This window comes from Centropristis striata, chromosome 10 (genome assembly GCF_030273125.1).
Source record: "Centropristis striata isolate RG_2023a ecotype Rhode Island chromosome 10, C.striata_1.0, whole genome shotgun sequence".
NCBI lineage: Eukaryota > Metazoa > Chordata > Actinopteri > Perciformes > Serranidae > Centropristis > Centropristis striata.
Window position 1 is genome coordinate 3,585,733 of NC_081526.1, and position 17,296 is coordinate 3,603,028.

General features: G+C 39.7%; 1 protein-coding gene across 10 annotated transcripts in view; it reads left to right on the forward strand.

Moving 5' to 3' along the window:
* map2 (microtubule-associated protein 2) overlaps positions 1-17,296 on the forward strand; it is a 165,080-nt gene that overhangs the window by 114,861 nt on the left and 32,923 nt on the right. For 7 of the 10 annotated variants that reach the window (XM_059342262.1, XM_059342259.1, XM_059342263.1 and 4 more), the window contains 5 exons: positions 5,384-5,602; positions 8,053-8,373; positions 11,544-14,531; positions 16,162-16,404; positions 16,826-16,963. In XM_059342262.1, coding sequence (XP_059198245.1) covers positions 5,384-5,602; positions 8,053-8,373; positions 11,544-14,531; positions 16,162-16,404; positions 16,826-16,963 — 3,909 coding nt within the window. The remainder of the gene's footprint in view (positions 1-5,383; positions 5,603-8,052; positions 8,374-11,543; positions 14,532-16,161; positions 16,405-16,825; positions 16,964-17,296) is intronic. The other 3 variants (XM_059342267.1, XM_059342269.1, XM_059342266.1) reach the window with 2 other exon arrangements.

Consider the following 17,296-nt stretch of genomic DNA (forward strand, 5'->3'; position numbering starts at 1 on the left):
CATCTCACACCTGGAACAGATACAGTTTGTATCGTCATCGTCATCACTTTTTATCTCTAAAAGACAGAAACACTCACATGCATGATCCACCACCTTGTTAGAACAAGTTGCACCCGTTTTCATATCATCCTCTCCTCCATTATTCCCCTTTCTAACATCCACACTTCATCTCCTCACACACTAATGTGACAGCCAATTTAGGTAACCCCCCAACTTCTTGTTGTTGTTGTGTGTCTTTTGGGTTGAATTATGTCTTTTGTTTGGCACGTCGACTGTAATCATGGTGTTGTGTTTACTTGTGATTGTCCTGTCAGGCTTTTTGTACGTTTTTTTTGTTGTTTTTTGTATGTAACTATGGCAACAGGTCAGTTTTAGCTCTGTAAACGTTACTTGAAGTTGTCCTCAAGCTAGACTGAAGCAAAAGCCTAACCATGAGTGTGTGTGTGTGTGTGTGTGTGTGTGTGTGTGTGTGTGGCGTGTGTGTGTGTGTGTGTGTGTGTGTGTGTGTGTGTGGGTGCGTGCGTGTCAAGGTTATAATAGTTTTTGATTTTTCATTAGTTTTAGTTTTAATTTCGTTGTCAATTTTTGTTTTCAAATTCAGTTAGTTTTAATTAGTTTATAGAGTGAGTTTACTAGTTTTAATTAGTTTTTATTTTTTGGAAAATGCTTAGTTTTAGTTTAGTTTTTATTAGTTTCAGTGTTAGTTTTAGTTTTTTTGTAACTTTGTCGCTTTTTTTCTTGCAAATTTGACAATTTTTTGTTGTAAATTTGTCAATTTTTTCTCGTAAGTGTGTCACTTTTTTTGTGTTAGTTTTTTTGTAATGGGGTATTTGTTGGGTGCCAGATTCAATAAAGTCACAATAAATGTTGACTTTATTTCCTTTGTCTGATCCATCTCAGCCTCAGGATGAAAAAAGACGAAAACAAAGGACATTTTCACTATAATTTTAGTTAGTTTTAGTTAGTTTTGTAACCACAAAATACAATTTCAGTTAGTTATTGTTTTTTTAAAAACTCGTTTTTATTTTTATTTCAGTTAACGAAAATGTTTTTTCAATTCTAGTTTATTCATTTCATTAGTTTTCGTTAACTGTAATAACCTTGATGTGTGTGTGTGTGTGTGTGTGTGTGTGTGTGTGTGTGTGTGTGCGTGTGCGTGTGTGCGTGAGAGTGAGAAAGACTGTCAGCAAATGTGTGTGTATGCTCTTGTTGAGTGTGCATGTGCAGGAATATGTGCATGTTTTGTGTCTGAGTTGTGCAGTCTGTGCGTGTAAATGCTTTTATTTTGAAAGGGAATGTGTGTTTATCTATTTTTAAGTACAAATACATGTGTTTCTTTGTGTGTTTGCCCCTCTAGTTTCTCGAATGGGGCGCGTCTTTTGGTGTGCTTTTTTTTTCTTAATCGTAACTATACACAGCGCTTGTGTTTATGCGTGTGTGTGTGTGTGTGTTAGCTAGACATTATAAAATTATAAATGCAATTATACATTGCACAAAAGGTGTGTCTAAAAACAAGATAAAAACAGTAAATCTGAGGGAAATGATCTTGCTGCATGGACAGATAATTTACCTTGACAAGATTTATTAAATTAAGATTATTAAATCTAGAAATAAGCATGTTGAACACTTAACCAGATAAATTAAAGCTGCCAGCAGTGATGAACTGGCCCGAGCAGAGTGACCTGATGATTATTTGGTTCTTACCAAGATAAAAAAAAACTTTAGATTTAGAAGTGTTAGATAATTTATCTTGTTTTAGAGTTATTTCTTATTTTACACACAATACACAAATTGACCAAAAAAGACACAAAATGATCATAAAAGACACAAAATTACAAAAAAAGACATATAATAACCATTCAAAAGACACAAATTGACAAAAAAAAAAGACACAAAATGACCAAAAAAGAAATATAATGACCACAAAAAAAGACACAAATTGTCAAAAAAGACACAAAATGAACAAAAAAGACTCCAAAAAGAAACAATGATCAAATTAACTCTTAAAACAAGATGAATTAAAGCTGCCAGCTGTGATGAACTGGCTGGATTTAGGAGTGTTAGATAATGTGTTTTGTGTCTTGTTTTAAGAGTTAATTTCTTATTTTAAGTGTTCAACATGCTTATTTCTAGATTTAATAATCTTAATTTAATAAATCTTGTCAAGGTAAATTATCTGTCCATGCAGCAAGATCATTTCCCTCAGATTTACTGTTTGATCTGGTTTTTAGACTAAACACCTTTGTGTATTTTCTGTCTGTTAGCATTGTGAAAGAGTTTGGAGAGAGTCTTTCTGAATTGTAGTTTAAACCATGCAGTGAGTTTTTTGTGCAGCTTCCTGCGAGCAATGGTGGTCCAGTGTGAATCTTTCTTCTGCTTCCTGCTTGGCCTGTGTCTCCATGTTTGTTCAGTCTGGCTAATAACGGAGAGAGTCTGTAGGAGGGTCAGCCATGCACCAGATACAGACGCTCAGTGTGGTAACTTTGTGTTTCATGAGCAGTGAGAGAACTGATCTGTGTGACAGTGTTGTGTTGTTGAGTGTTAAAGAGGTTTAGTTAGTTTCTCTCGGTGCTGTATAATTGGTCATGAAACAAAGCTAGTAGGTAGTGAAAGGTTCAGTTATTTCATGATCTGATGCTGTGTTCACACCAAGGTTATTATAGTTAATGAAAACTAAGTATGGCTGGCTGGCCCCCGAAGCTGTCTCACCTTTCAGTTGCCTGTCTGTCTGTCTGTCTGTCTGTCTGTCTGTCTGTCTGTCTGTCTGTCTGTCTGTCTGTCTGTCTGTCTGTCTGTCCTGGTCAGCGTCCTGTGTGTCGTGTTTCTCTCATTCAAGCCTCGTCTTCTTCTTCCAGCATCCCCCTCTCTGGTGACTCTCTCTGTTCTCTGCCTTTTATTTTCTTCTCAAACTTTATCTCCTTTTTACTGCAAAACAATGTCCATCTTAAGAAATAACTTGAGGATTTATTTAGTGGAGAACATTGGAATGGTTTATCACCGATGGTGTCATGAATAGTTTAGCTAGAGATTCCAACTGACGACCAAAGCCAAAAAAAATAAATAAATAAAACTTGTTGTTATGGTCCAACTAAAACATTTAATTTGCTATGTTAAGATTCTATGCCTCCACGACAAAATGTTTTACTTTCACACAAAATTTTGCCTATCAACTAATGCCAAAATGCATTAAAAAACAAGAATTAAATTTAAAACTAGAAAATTTCCTCTGGGGAAATTCTGAAAGGGCCACGGGGGCTACTGCCGGTGTGTGTACACTATGATGAGATTCTTCAGAGATTTATAACTATTAATACTAGTAATGTTATGATACTAGATAATATACATAATATATTTTTGTACGTGTCCTTGAGTGCCAAGAAAGGCCCCTCCAAATAAAATGTATTATAATACAAGGAGCACACCTACAACAAGCATTCCTTTTCAAGTATTTATTGACACAGCAACCTATGACCTTTAACCTCAAAATGTGTATGTGTGTGTTTGTGTGTGTGTGTGTGTGTGTGTGCGTGTGTGTGTGTGTGTGTGTGTATCTGTAACTGTAACCACATCAAAGCATCAAAGGCTTTGGGGTAGACCAATCAGAGCAGAGCAACCAACAGAATTAACTGCCGCTGTAGAATGTTCCGACACAGTGACAGCAGCCAGAGGTGGACAGACTGAAATTTCTGACCTCGAACAGAAAGCATTTTTGGCAAAACCATAATACCTATCATTGATCCGACTTCACTTTGAGCGTCCTGAGTTCTTCCTGAACAGCTACATATGTTTTTTGTGAAGAAAAATTAAGAAATGGCTTTGTTAGAGCGATCTGAAAAACTGTTAAATATGCTTTTCTACAAAAATCTTCCTGCACTTTTAATATGGGAGCCAATGAGGCTGTTGGTGCGTGTTGGTGGTGCATCTGTGCGTCCTACGCCCAAACTATAACTCTGACAGCTTTACCAGAGGATTGTGAGGGAGAAGACTAATTTTCCTACGTTTCCTACGAGTGGAATTTGCGGCCTGGAGCGCAGTTTTCAAATTTATTTTTTGAATATTTCTTCTCTCCCTCTACACTCTGGCGATGATGTCACACACTGTGACACGAACATTCCGTGCAATACACACCCATTATAATCTCAGAATTTCTCCAAAAATGATCATGGTCATTGAACAGGGATTGATAAAAAACTATATGACCTATCGAAACGTGGATTAATACACCGATACACAAGACTTGTGTCTACTGTTTAAAGTTTAAATGGAGTCTCTAGGTGAAATTATGCCGGAGAAGTAGACGTTTAAAAATCTCCAATTATTGTTCTTTTCCGCGCATTTTTTGTCGGCCGTCCCATTCACTTCAATGCAAAATTTCTGGCAGTTTTTCGCAACTTACGTCCGTAGAGAAAAGTAATAGCACACCGATCCCGATCAAACCGCACGTTTGTCCTACAACTCTTCAACTTGTAGGACTAGTAGCGGGACGAAATTGTGTCCGGAAGAGGAAGAAGAAAAAATCCACAGTATAACAGTAGTGCTCCGTGCGATTGCCCCGTGGCCCTTATAATTAATAGACAAAGCAAATTTAAATGGTGTAGATAACTTGGATATTAGACATATCTTTTTTTTTTTTTAATCTAGACAGGTTGCCTGTCCCATTCTTGTGAATGGGACACTGTGTTATTTTATATTTAACTCAAGAATACATAAACTAATTTTGACAAAATTTCAGGATACAATTGTGGAGTGATGACATTTTAGATTTAAGGTCAAATGTCAACTGTATCAAAATATTCTGCAAAAACACCTGAACCTGTGGTGACTGACGGGTTAAAGATCTGTGTGAAGCAACCAAGTTGTAGAATTTGTTGCTCCTTTACAGCAGCAACAATATTTAAAGCATTATATTGACAGCCTGGACATGCATGGATGTAAACTGCAACTTTTCAAAGAAAAAACTAGATGAGAAGACTCACTATTATGTCAAATCACTTTTAACCCATTGAGGCCTAAAACGCCTAAACCTCTGGGCGATTTTAAAATGACCCCCTAAAACCTGAAGTTTTTCTGGAAATTCAACAGAAGTGTCAACGCTTTTACTAAATAATAGAATTTTCAGCCTCTGTAGCAGATAGAAATTAAATTCAAAAAGTATTTGAGAGCTTATACAAATACTACAAAACGACGTAAATGCTTTCCAGGCTTCAATGGGTTAAGATGGACATTCTTTGGTTTGTATCCTTTTTTTTTATTGTTTCCGTCTTCCTCCTCCTCTATATTTTCCTCCTCTTGGCTCTCTCTCTCTCTCTCTCTCTCTCTCTCTTTCAGTCTGTGTGTCCAGATTTCCCTGCAGTTCTTCTCCTTGTGTCTGTCTTGTTTGTAGATGTAGGGGATGAGGAGGAGGCGGGCCCTCTCCGTCGCTTCCAAAATTCTCGGGAGAGGTGCAAGTTCCTCGCCCCCTCCATCTCAGTTTCCGTGCCTGAAGACGACCCGTACCACTCCGACGAGGAGTACTATGAGCACCCATTGTTCAGCCCAGAGTGGACCCACTCGGGCTCTCGGCCCACTGGGCAGGCTGCTGTGGCCTTTAGACAGATTGAAGGTGAACCACGCATGGTTCCTCTTTGCCCTCATTCCCCTCCCTTCCATCCCTCTCTCTCTCTCTCACTCTTTTTCTCTCCTTTCTCTTTTTTAACACAAATTTTCTCTCCTTTCTGTGATTTGACCTCCTTCCATCCCTCCCGTCCTCCCGTCTCTCCGTCCGTCGTCCGTCAGTCCGTCTCTTCGTCTGTCCCTCTGTGTGTGTTCGTGTGTCTTTGTGATCTGAGCAATTTTCATACTTGTTTAACAGTCATATTTATTTCATTTTTTCCTCATTTATTTCACCCCCAAAAAACCATCGCTACCTGTGGTTGCCATGCCGTTAAGTCCAACACATCGCAGTAATTAATGTCTCTAAACCGGCACAATTGTGTTTTAATTGTGATTCACTCAATGGACACAATGCACCACAGCTCTCATAAGTGGGTTTACTGCTGGGACATGAAGTCCACATGGTTTTCATAACTATCTCTGAGATACGGTGCATGATTGCACAGATTCCTCCCCACCAAACATCTTCCACAGCTGCACTGTGGCACGTACACCTGCAAACAACCGTCCACTTTTATTGTCTTTAAAAACAAGATAGAGGCAGTTTAAAGGGAACCGAGGACCTCAGTGTGTTTACACCAAACACAGCCTGTTATATTGTCCATCCATCAAAATAAATCCCTTGACTGGGCAGCTTCAGCAGCAGACAATAACATTATTATACCTCTGACCTTTCCCCAAAAGCTTACCCTGATAGAAGTTAACTTAAGTTAAGAAAAAGTATTGCTCAATCTCTAAATGGATTTGTCTTTCATCTTTATTTAAATGTATGCATTTGTTCAATAAATAAATGACAAAAAAGAGATGTAAAGACTATGCCGATGACTGTGAACTGTGTATTGTAAGAGTATGACAATATGATACATATCATGATACAGGGTTTGGATGCAATATATTGTAAGTAAGACAAAATATTGCAATCTTTTAAAGCCTAACCCTAACCTAAGTCTCACTTTGGAGTGGTTTTTATCCCCTTACCAAACCCTAACATAGATTCCTATGGGGAAGTTTGACCACGTACGACTTAGCGTTCTCAAGTACTTCAATTTCTCAAAGTGAGACTTTTTTTCTTTTACCTATTTTTCTATAAAACAAACGAACAAAAACAAATTAAAGATTTATTAATGCATACATTTCAACTTGCTTTCGACCTATTTGAGCTTTTAATGCATTTTGAGATCCGTTCCTTTACTTGTTAAATTTACACATAATAGTAGAAAAGGCAAATCACAGTAAAGCTTAAAAAACAAAACATATGATTATATATATATATATATATGTATATATATATATATATATATATATATATATATACAGTTGATATCGCCCAGCCCTAATTCTGGGTACACAAGATTCAAGATTCAAGATTCAAGATTCAATACTTTAATTGCCATACAACAGAAGTAGTTAGGGATTTGGATTTGGGTGGAAGTTCACCCAAAGTGCAGGTTTTAAGTTCACTTCCAAAAGTGTAAATGTAACAGGATTATGCTGATGTGAGAAATAAATAAATAATATACATATACACTACTGGTTAAAAGTTTTAGAACACACCAACTTTTCCAGAATTTAATTGAAAATGATGCAGTTTAATGTCTCAGTCTACTCTGAAATTAATGCACATTTAAAATTCTTTATTGAGCATGATAGTGTTTTGAAAATAAAAAAAAAGATTCAAAATCACATTTTATGTTGAGCTAAAGGACTAAAAAAAGACACAAAATGACAAAAAAAAGACACAAAATGACAAAAAAAGACACCAAAAGACACAAAATGACTTATAAAGACATGAAAAGAATTAAAAAATGAACAAAATAGCCCAAGACTCCATAGAGTTAAGTTGTTAACCCATTTCTTGTTCCCTGAAAAAGGCCTACTTGTATAATTATGAAATGTACATTATCTTTCAGTTTTGGTTAAGCTAACCTTTTTTTATTTACCTCTGGCAGTTCACCACTTACCTTTGGACCCTTTCAAGCTGTTCATTTGACTTGAACTGCTTGAATTTCAATAAAAAACTGGAAACCGGTAGTGTATATATATATATATATATATATACATACATACATACATACAAATACAGTTTAAAAACATTGCTAAGAAAATCAGTAACACACTATCCAAGACCTGTATTGGATTGATCTACTTCCATGAGGTATTGGTGCAAAGATGGAGATCTATTTAAAAATCGTACACCAAAATAAAAAAAAGCATAGAAACACAATGAAAACCACCTACACACACACTACAAACCCTCTACTGTACTATATGTGTAATGTATGTGTGAACAGACATACACTGGAGCTGAAAGTGTCCCATCATAAGTTGTGTTCTCACATAACCCAAGTCTGTGTTGCCTGTAGTCTTAATGTGTCCCCCTCTCACCTTGTTTTTGAGAAGAAGAGACCATGGAGGCTCTTACAGCTGAATACGAGGAGGAGGAGGTGGAAGAGGATGAGGAGGAGGATGATGATGAGGAGGAGGAGGAGGAGGCAGCTCTTGATGAGCAGCAGTGGAGCGGGGAAGAGCCCGAGCTGGACAGCCCCACAGCTGAGCCTTTAGAGCAGGCAGAGGCCCTAGACCAGGCCCAGGAAGTAGACCTGGAGCCGGCTGGAGCAGCTAGTGCTGCTGCAGGGAGCTCTATGGAGGGAGAGGAGGAGGAGGAAGAGGAGGAGGAGGAGGAGGAGGATGAAGCAGAGGGTGAGGAGAGCCCTGACACAGGTGTGTCCTGCCCTCTGCTCTCCCTGCCTGCATGTTACTGCATTACCCCAGATGTGTAGAAACAGGAACCTCATAAGCACTTTGTAGCATTATAACTCAGGTGGAATGGCAAGTAATCCTCCCTGCGCTCTGCTGTGGCTGCAAGGCAACACAGGCTTGTCGGTGAAAAGAGTCACATTCTTTTTTTTTTAACCCTCTGGAGTCAATGAAAGCGCCGCAGCACGACTTCTTTATGACGTCATGATGTAAAAAAAATGAATTGCATGGAGCTCTGATGTCAGCTGAACTCTAAAGTTTTGGCTTTTACAGAATTTTCCATGTCCAATTTAGTGCGTCAAGTCTTTTTCAGCAAAGGTTAAACAAAAAATGACCACGATCTAGTGTAGTAACATAATTTTACTTTTTTTTGCAGTGATTTTTCAGATTTTGTAGTGTGCGTTTCAAGATTTTTAATGCAATCTTTTGTGTTTACTGTTTTCTTGTGTGATTTTTGGGTGTGTTTTTTGTATTTTTTGTGCGTTTTTAATCTGCGTTTTTTGTTGTTTTATCTGCGTTTTTTGTATTTTTTGTTGTTGAAATTTTGAAAATTCTCTGCATGACTCGTTAATTTGTCACTTTTTCTTGTAAATTTGTCACTTTTTTCTTGTAAATTTGTCACTTTTTCTTGTAAATTTGTCACTTTTTTCCCCGCAAATTTGTCACATTTTTCTTCTAAATTCGTCACTTTTCCTTGTAAATTTGTCACTTTTTCTTGTAAATTTGTCACTTTTTCTTGTAAATTTGTCACTTTTTTTCCCGCAAATTTGTCACATTTTTCTTCTAAATTCATCACTTTTCCTTGTAAATTTGTCACTTTTTTCTTGTTAATTTGTAACTTTTTCTAGTAGCTTTGTAACTTTTTCCCCATAAATTTGTCACTTTTTCTTGTAAATTTGTAACTTTTTCCCCATAAATTCGTCACTTTTTCTTGTAAATTTGTCACCTTTTCTAGTAGATTTGTCACTTTTTCCCATAAATTTGTCATTTTTTCTTGTAAATTTGTCATTCATTTTTTCTTGTAAATTTGTCACCTTTTCTTGTAAATTTGTCACTTTTTCTTGTAAATTTGTCACCTTTTCGTGTAGATTTGTCACTTTTCCCCATAAATTCATCACTTTTTTCTCGTTAATGTGTCTTGTTACACTTGGTCAAGGTGATTTTTGCCTTTGCTGAAAAAGAGTTGACGCACTAAATTGGACATGGAAACTTGTGGAAAAGCCAAAACTTTAGAGTTCAGCTGCCTGCAGGGAAACATGCTGCTGAACGTTGTTACATTGTGATGTCATGAAGAAGTCGAGCTCCGGAGCGTTCGTGGACTCCAGAGGGTTAACTCGACCAGGTGTTCTTGTGTGCTATCCTTGCGCTTGTCTTTTCTTTTCCCTGCTTTGGTTTTTTACGGGGCCGGCCGTTTCGTATTGGTATGATGAAGTGAAGTGTTGCTGATCGTAACAGTGCTTTTTGTTTTTCACCGGCTATAAGCTTCCAGGTCTCCCGTTGTGTTTACTCGTGGCTTGGTGCTGGTATGCCAGTGCTATGCACTTTCTGTAACCATGAATCATACTTTTTAAACATGTGTACATGATTTGCAGGGGATTTTGTGTTGGCTGTCTTATGTTAAGTGTGGTGTGTCATCAAATGCATATCAGCAATATTCCATTTGTTTTTGTCACCGTTAGTGACAGCGAATGGCATTTCTCTGTCATTAAATGTTTATCTTCTGTCATTAATTGAAAAATTAGCACGTAGAATTCAAGTTGTATGTGTCTCATGCACTTGTTCCATAATATATTTTCACTTTAAATGTGAAATTGGTGACTAAAACTGATTTAAAATATGTGAATAGGAAAAGGAAATTAAAGCAAGATGGAAAGAACAAAATGTTCTCCTACTAAAATAACTGTAATTTCGCAACTTAATTTATGATTTTGTCATTTTATTTGAATTGCTGCATTTATGACATCAAGAGCCAAAATTAATTTGAAGTAAATTAAACTATGTGATAGATTTGAACGGATAAAATGTAATTGTGCTTGCAAAGAATGACAGAAATGCTACACTGTAAAAAAAATTCTGTTGCTTTTACAGGAAAAAAAATGTCAGCTGTGGTTACCAGAATAATTCTTCAAAAAAATATAGTACAAATGTAAATAACTTTACAGAACAACTTGTACATTTTACTGGTATTCAGTATACAATAAGCAAAATCTGCATGTCAATTTTGCATAAATAATTAGTATAAAAGCAGCATCATCCTGTTAAATTAGCAGTAAAGGATGGTATAATTTACAACTTTAAAATGTTTTTTTGTTTTTTTAATTACTACAGTTTTAGGATGTAAAATTTACAAGTTGTTCTGTGTCTTTTTTTGGTCATTTTGTGTCTTTTTAAAGTAATTTAGTGTTTTTTTTTCAGTCATTTTGTGTCTTTTTGTGATTTTGTGTCTTTTTTTGGTCATTTTGTCTTTTTTGTAATTTTGTGTCTTTTTTGGTAATTTTATGTCTTTTTTAAGTAATTTAATTTTTTCTGTCAATTTGTGTCTTTTTTTTTGTCATTTTGTGTCTTTTTTTGGTCATTTTATGTCTTTTTTAGGTAATTTAATTTTTTTTCTGTTATTTTGTGTCTTTTTTTAGTCATTCAGTTATTATTTATTGTACACTGAATACCAGTAAAATGTACAAGTTGTTCTGTAAAGATGTTGACATATGTGCTGTATTTTTTACGGAAATATTCTGGAAACCACAGCTGCAAGTTTTTTTCTGCAAAAACAACGGGACATTTTTTACAGTGTATTCTTGTTGTATCTGATGTTTTTGAAGAGTTGCATGGATTTCCATCCCATCTATTATTGCTTGTTTCCCATAAATCAGCATCACAGTTGCCTCATGCCGGTTCCGTCACATACCATGCCATATTGTCATCCATCTGTGACTTGGTGGACGCCATAATCTCGCCGTTCTTCTTCAGTGATGGCCGTATCATTGTGCTGTAAGTTTTCCGAGGAGAGCTTTGCCTGTGTCTGTGACAACGGCTTTCCCAGTCCCTGGCTTAAAAAAATATCTCACTCGCAGCATGCAAAAAGCATTTTCTTGTCTATGTTGATCAAAGCAGCCAACTTACAGATGTCCTTTCAGCCTCGAAGATGGACTCAGACAAGCAGGGCAGCGAGAAAAGTGGTTCCATGAGCCCAGACAGCATCGGATCGGAGAAACGCCCCGAGGAGTTTTTTGAGCCCCAGATGCAAGGGTTCTTTGCTGGGGAACGAGTCGTACCGGAGAGCCCCACCATGGATATGCCATCCTTTGTACCGCCGAATGTCCAAAACCAAGCCAAAGAATCAGCCAGATCATTCACACTTCAGCCTACGTACGGAGAGCCGATCACAGTGTCGGAGAAACAGCCATCAGTGGAGGTGGTGGAGATCAGCAGCATCGGATCGCCGGCTGATTTCTCAATACCAGGAGACAAAGTCCAAGGAGGAGGCGACTCGACGACGGACGCTAGAGACCGTTCTGGCATGTCGGCATATTTTGAAACCTCAGCTATGGAGGTTGAGGAGGCTCCCCAATGTAAGGGCGAGGGTTATTACGAACTGAGCAGATCTGGCGAGGAGAAGAGTAAAGAAGAAGCCGGACCCCCAGTAGAGATCAGCTACAGCACACTGGCGGAAGTTCAGGATAAACCGGAAACTAAAGAAAGTAAAGCAGAAGACACTAAGGTGTTCACGGTTCCAGACAGGAGTAACGAATGCAGGCTTTCTCCGGGTAAACTGGCCTTAGAGCAGAGGAGCTACTCACTCAACATCACCATTGGAGCAGTAGATCCAAGTGGCCAAGGCAGACCTAGGAACTTCTCCCCGCTGGCTACAGATATCATGTCCTACACTAGTGGAAGTCTAGACGAGTCGGCCGACTACCTCCCGGTCACGACACCCTCCACGGATAAGCCTCCAGCCTTTCCTCCGCTGATCCTGGAGACCGCAGCCTCCGTTACTTCAGATTCCTCATCTCCTCCGAGGACCACCGAATCTGTTTCCAAACCCAGTCCTGAACCGGACTCTCCAGAATCGCCACAGCCCCTTAAGACCGCCTATAAAAACGGCACAGTGATGGCGCAGGACTTGCCCGAGATGCTGGACCTCGCCGGTACCCGATCCAGACTGGCGTCAGAAAACAACGACCCAGAAATCACCAGGAGAAAGTCAATCCAGGCTGATATTCCTGCATTCGCGGATGACCCTCTTGCTAGCCTAGTTTCAGGGGAACTAAGCCCCAGGAAGAGCGACAGCCAGCTGGAAGAGATGGGCTATTGTGTGTTTAGTGAGTATTCGGGGCCCATGCCGTCACCTGCAGATGTTTTCAGCCCTACTAGTGCACCTGTACAGTCCTTCACCCACTCCGTCTTGGAAGAGAAAGTGGCTGAGCAAGCTAGGAAGCTAGCAGTCCGAGATACATCCATGGACGACAAGAGCCAGCCAGCTGAGAAAGGAGCTGCTGAGAAAGACAAGGTGGAAGAGAAAGACCAGAAGCAAGTCGAGAGAAAAGATTCAGCTGAGGAAAAGAAGAAGGTTGCAGATGAACCGTTGAAAACATCTGCAAGCGAGATGCCTCCTGCTCAGCCGAGCGAGTCCTTCGTGACTCCAACAGTTACTGTGACTCTAGAAGAAGGCTGGAGGTCCGGGAGTGAGACCGAACGCCAGGCCAGTGGCGAAGGCTCGGCGTCGGAGACCGAGATCGCCGACTACGAGAGGCAGATCCGCAAACTGGAGATGGAGGACAGGCCTCTGAGCATGGAGGAGGAGAGGGAGCTGCAGGAGCTGAGGGAGAAAGTGAAGCTGGTCCACCAGGAGGCCTACGAGGAAATAGATGCCGAAGATGTTTACCAGTTGACCGGAGTGGCCAAAGACCGGATTGCAAGGCCGGTCAAGACTTCTCCTGCTTCGTCCATTGACAGCAACATTGACGATGACAAGTTGCTCTCTCCGGTGCTCTCACCGTCAAAACTCAAACAAAGAGAAGTTTACGGCTCCCCGAAAAGAACGCCATCACCCGTGTTAGGAATTAACCGAGAGAGAGAGGAGGCCGAAAGGAAAATGAGGGAAGAGCAAGAGAAGGAAGCAGCCGAGAAGAAAATGAAAGAAGAGAAAGAAGAGGCGGAGAGGAAAGAAAGGGAAGAGAAAGAGAAGAAAGAAAGGGAAGTGAAAGAGAAAGAAGAGAAGGAGAGGAGAGAGAAAGAAGAGGCGGAGAGGCTACTGAGGGAGGAGAAAGAAAGGAAGGAGAAAGAACAGCAAGAGTTGGAGATGAAAGAGAAGAAGGAGAAAGAGGAGCGAGAGAGGAAAGAGAAAGAGGAAAGGGAGAAGAAGGAAAGAGAAGAGAGGGAAAAGGCGGAGCAAGAGGAGAGAGAAAGGAAAGAGAAAGAGGAGATAGAGAGGAAAGAGAAAGAGAAGAAAGAAAGGGAGGAAAAGGAAAGAATAGAGAAGGAGCTGAGAGAGAAGGAGGAGAAGGAGCTGAGAGAGAAGGAGGAGAAAGAAAAGATAGAGAAGGAACTAAGAGAGAAGGAGGAGAAAGAAAAGATAGAGAAGGAACTAAGGGAGAAGGAGGAGAAAGAGAAGATGGAAAGGGAACTGAAAGAGAAGGAAGAGAAGGAGAAAGTGGCAGAGATGGACAAAAAGGAGAAAGAGGCTGAAAAGGGTAAAGAAGGAGGTGAGGAAGAGGAGTTGGAGAAGGCAGTGGCAGGAGCGTCGGTGGTGAAGGAGATCCCAGAGACTCGAGCCGCCATCGAGTCAGTCGTGACAGTAGAAGACGACTTCATCACCGTGGTTCAGACCATCGACGAGGCCGACGAGCCGGGACACAGCGTCCGTTTCTCCGCTCCGCCCGAAGCTCTTTGTGTCGCTGCCGAGAAGGAGGAGGAAGAGGAGGAGGAGGAGTCTGTGGAGTTGGCCCAGGAGGCGGACATGGAGGCGGCTAGTCTAGAGGAGGTGGTAGATGTTCCTGAGACCCCCGCCTCCCCCGAGAAGGAGGCTCAAACCGTAGAAACCGAAGGACAGACAGAAAGCTACGATAGAGATGAAACCACGATGGACGACTCCATCCTGGACAGCTCCTGGGTCGACACGCAAGGTGAGACGCCATTGACGGTTTTTTATTCCTTTTATTTATTTATTTTACGGTGGCCCTGAGAGCTCACAGTGCTGCAACATAAGAAAACACATGCAAATACACAAAAAAGGAGCAAATTGAGAACTTTATCAATTTGAAAACACGTTTAGAAAACGCTGCAAAGACCACAACACAACAGAAGTGTTTCCAGAGGACACTTAAAAGTGATGCACACATCTGGACACGCTTGATATTATCGTGTTATTGCAATATAATTATAATTTCATGTTATAACGGTTTAACTCAACTTTAACTCAACTCAACTTTATTTGTAAAGCACTTTAAAACAACAACAGCCGCAACAAAGTGCTGTACATAAACAAACAGAACAAGAGACAATAAAATAAATAAAACAGGAACGTGAAATCATCACATTATTTCATGATAATGATATTTTCATGTTATAATGTGATATGTAGCGTTAGCCTGCTTGCCTCTATCAATCACATTAAAAACAAATAAAATAAATGAATGATACATGTTTTAGTCGGTCTCTCTCAACAGCACCCAGTTGATCTTGGTCTCGCTAGCACGCTCACACTAGCACGCTAACACTAGCATGCTAACGCTAGCACGCTATCGATCGCCGGCTAACGTTAAAATGCTATCGAATGCCTGCTAACGTTAAAATGCTGTTGATCGCCTGCTAACATTAAAATGCTATCGATCGCCTGCTAACGTTAAAATGCTGTCGATCACCTGCTAACGTTAAAATGCTGTCGATCACCTGCTAACGTTAAAATGCTTTCGATCGCCCTTAACTTTAAAACGTGAAATTATAATTATCTTGAAATAACGTGGTAATATCAAGTTCGTCCAGACGTGGGCATCACTTTTAAGTGTCCTCTGGAAACACTTCTGTTGTGTTGTGGTCTATTTGCAGCACATTTTCTTATCTTATATATATATATATATATATATACATCCTTTATTTAACCAGGTAAAAGTCTGTCTGAGATAAAAATAAAAATAAATCTCTTTTCCAAGAGAGACCTGTCCAAGAAAGCAGCATAAAAAGAGGCAAGTTACAACATTTAAACACAGTTATCATAAACAATTAAATACAAATCCAGCATCATAACAACAGTGAAGGAGCCTCAGTCGAGATTCATAGAGCAGTCACACTGACCAAGGGAAGAGGTAGACCATTGAGTTTGGTTTGGACACATGTATGCACACAGGTATGAGGGAAACAGCCCAAGAATACATTTATAGATAAAAACTAACCAATGAGAGGCTGAGAACATATAAAGGCGGCATTTTAGCCGTGGCATACAGAGTACATTGATGTGTGTGATTTCCCAAACCAGTAATGAAACTCAGAGCACAGTGATAAACACAGTCCAGCAACTTAAGGCTCTGATTGGTTGCATTCATGAAAAGCAGATCACCGTAGTCCAGTAAAGGCAAGAAAGTTGCAGAAATCAAATATTTCATTGAACATGAGAAACCGGTTTAAAACAGTGATGGCCACCATACGAATCGTGCACCAAAAGTTTTCATTAAGGAATCACATGAACCCATTCATGAGAATATGTTGCATAAACACATTAACACCGTCTTTCTGTGTTGTTTTATGTCCTGTTTGCAGATGATGATAAGAGTATGGCGACAGAACAGATTGAGCCTTTGCCCAAGTCGTCCAGCCCAGTCAAACACCCTGCGGTGGCTCAGAACAAGCAGACACAACAGAAAAAGACAGAGAAACAGGAAAAGCCTGCCAAACCAAAGGCCAAAGGAGGGCGGACTAAAGGCCGGATCTCCACACCAGAACGCAAACCGGTCCGCAAGGAACCGGTCTACATCCCCAGAGAGGAAGTCAAGAAGAAAAAAGGTTCTCATCGTTTAGTTTTCCTTTCAAAATGTTAATCTCTGTTCCTATAGAAGTCACAGTTTATTAATGTACAAATGTGGTTAGTTAAAGACTACTGGTTGTTATAGAATGATTATTATTGGAGTAAAGCCATTTAAAGCTGGACAAGAGCCTAAATGGGGCTCTCTGCTGTTCTAAATTCTCTGAAAAACAGCATCTTGTGATTTGTTGCTTACCTTTACAGCTGTTTGTGTCAAAAACTGTGCAGCCTCATAATAACTCACTGACACGGTGGTGTGAGTCAGCTGTTTTTAGTTTAGTTCAACAACTCAAAAGAGTTTTCTTTGGGGTTTTTTATCCTGCAGCTTTCGTCATTTTTAACACGGTTCAGCATCTGTCTCTGCTTTTTGTTGTGTCAATGGTTTCACGTTTCCTCTGCTAGCTGTGATAAGGAAGGGCGAGCTCACCAAAAAAATGGAGAATCAGAGTCAATCCCCGTCCAAGAGGACCGTGATGAAACCAGCCGCCCGCCCGACCCGGCCCACCCAGCACCACTCCTGCCCCAGAAGGAGACCCACAGGTCTGTCACACAGCTGAAGCCTCCAGCTGCACCACATCACCTCCAACTGTCAGCTTTTTTTGTTTTTGCATTTTCCATTTTCACTGCAGAAAGTCAGCTCTTAAAAACAAGGAGAAAAAGTACAAAAATGAGGTGTGTTTTGCTTAAATATAGCTAAATTATCTGCCAATCGAACTAGAAAATTTGTCTTCCCAAGACTTTCCAAAGCAACTAAAAATATCTAATCTCAATGAAACCACAAATACCTTAAAATTTGTGTATTCTAGCTAATAAAAAGTGCATTTTTCTTGATTCTAATGAAATACACATGAGCTATTTTCTCAATATGTTGAA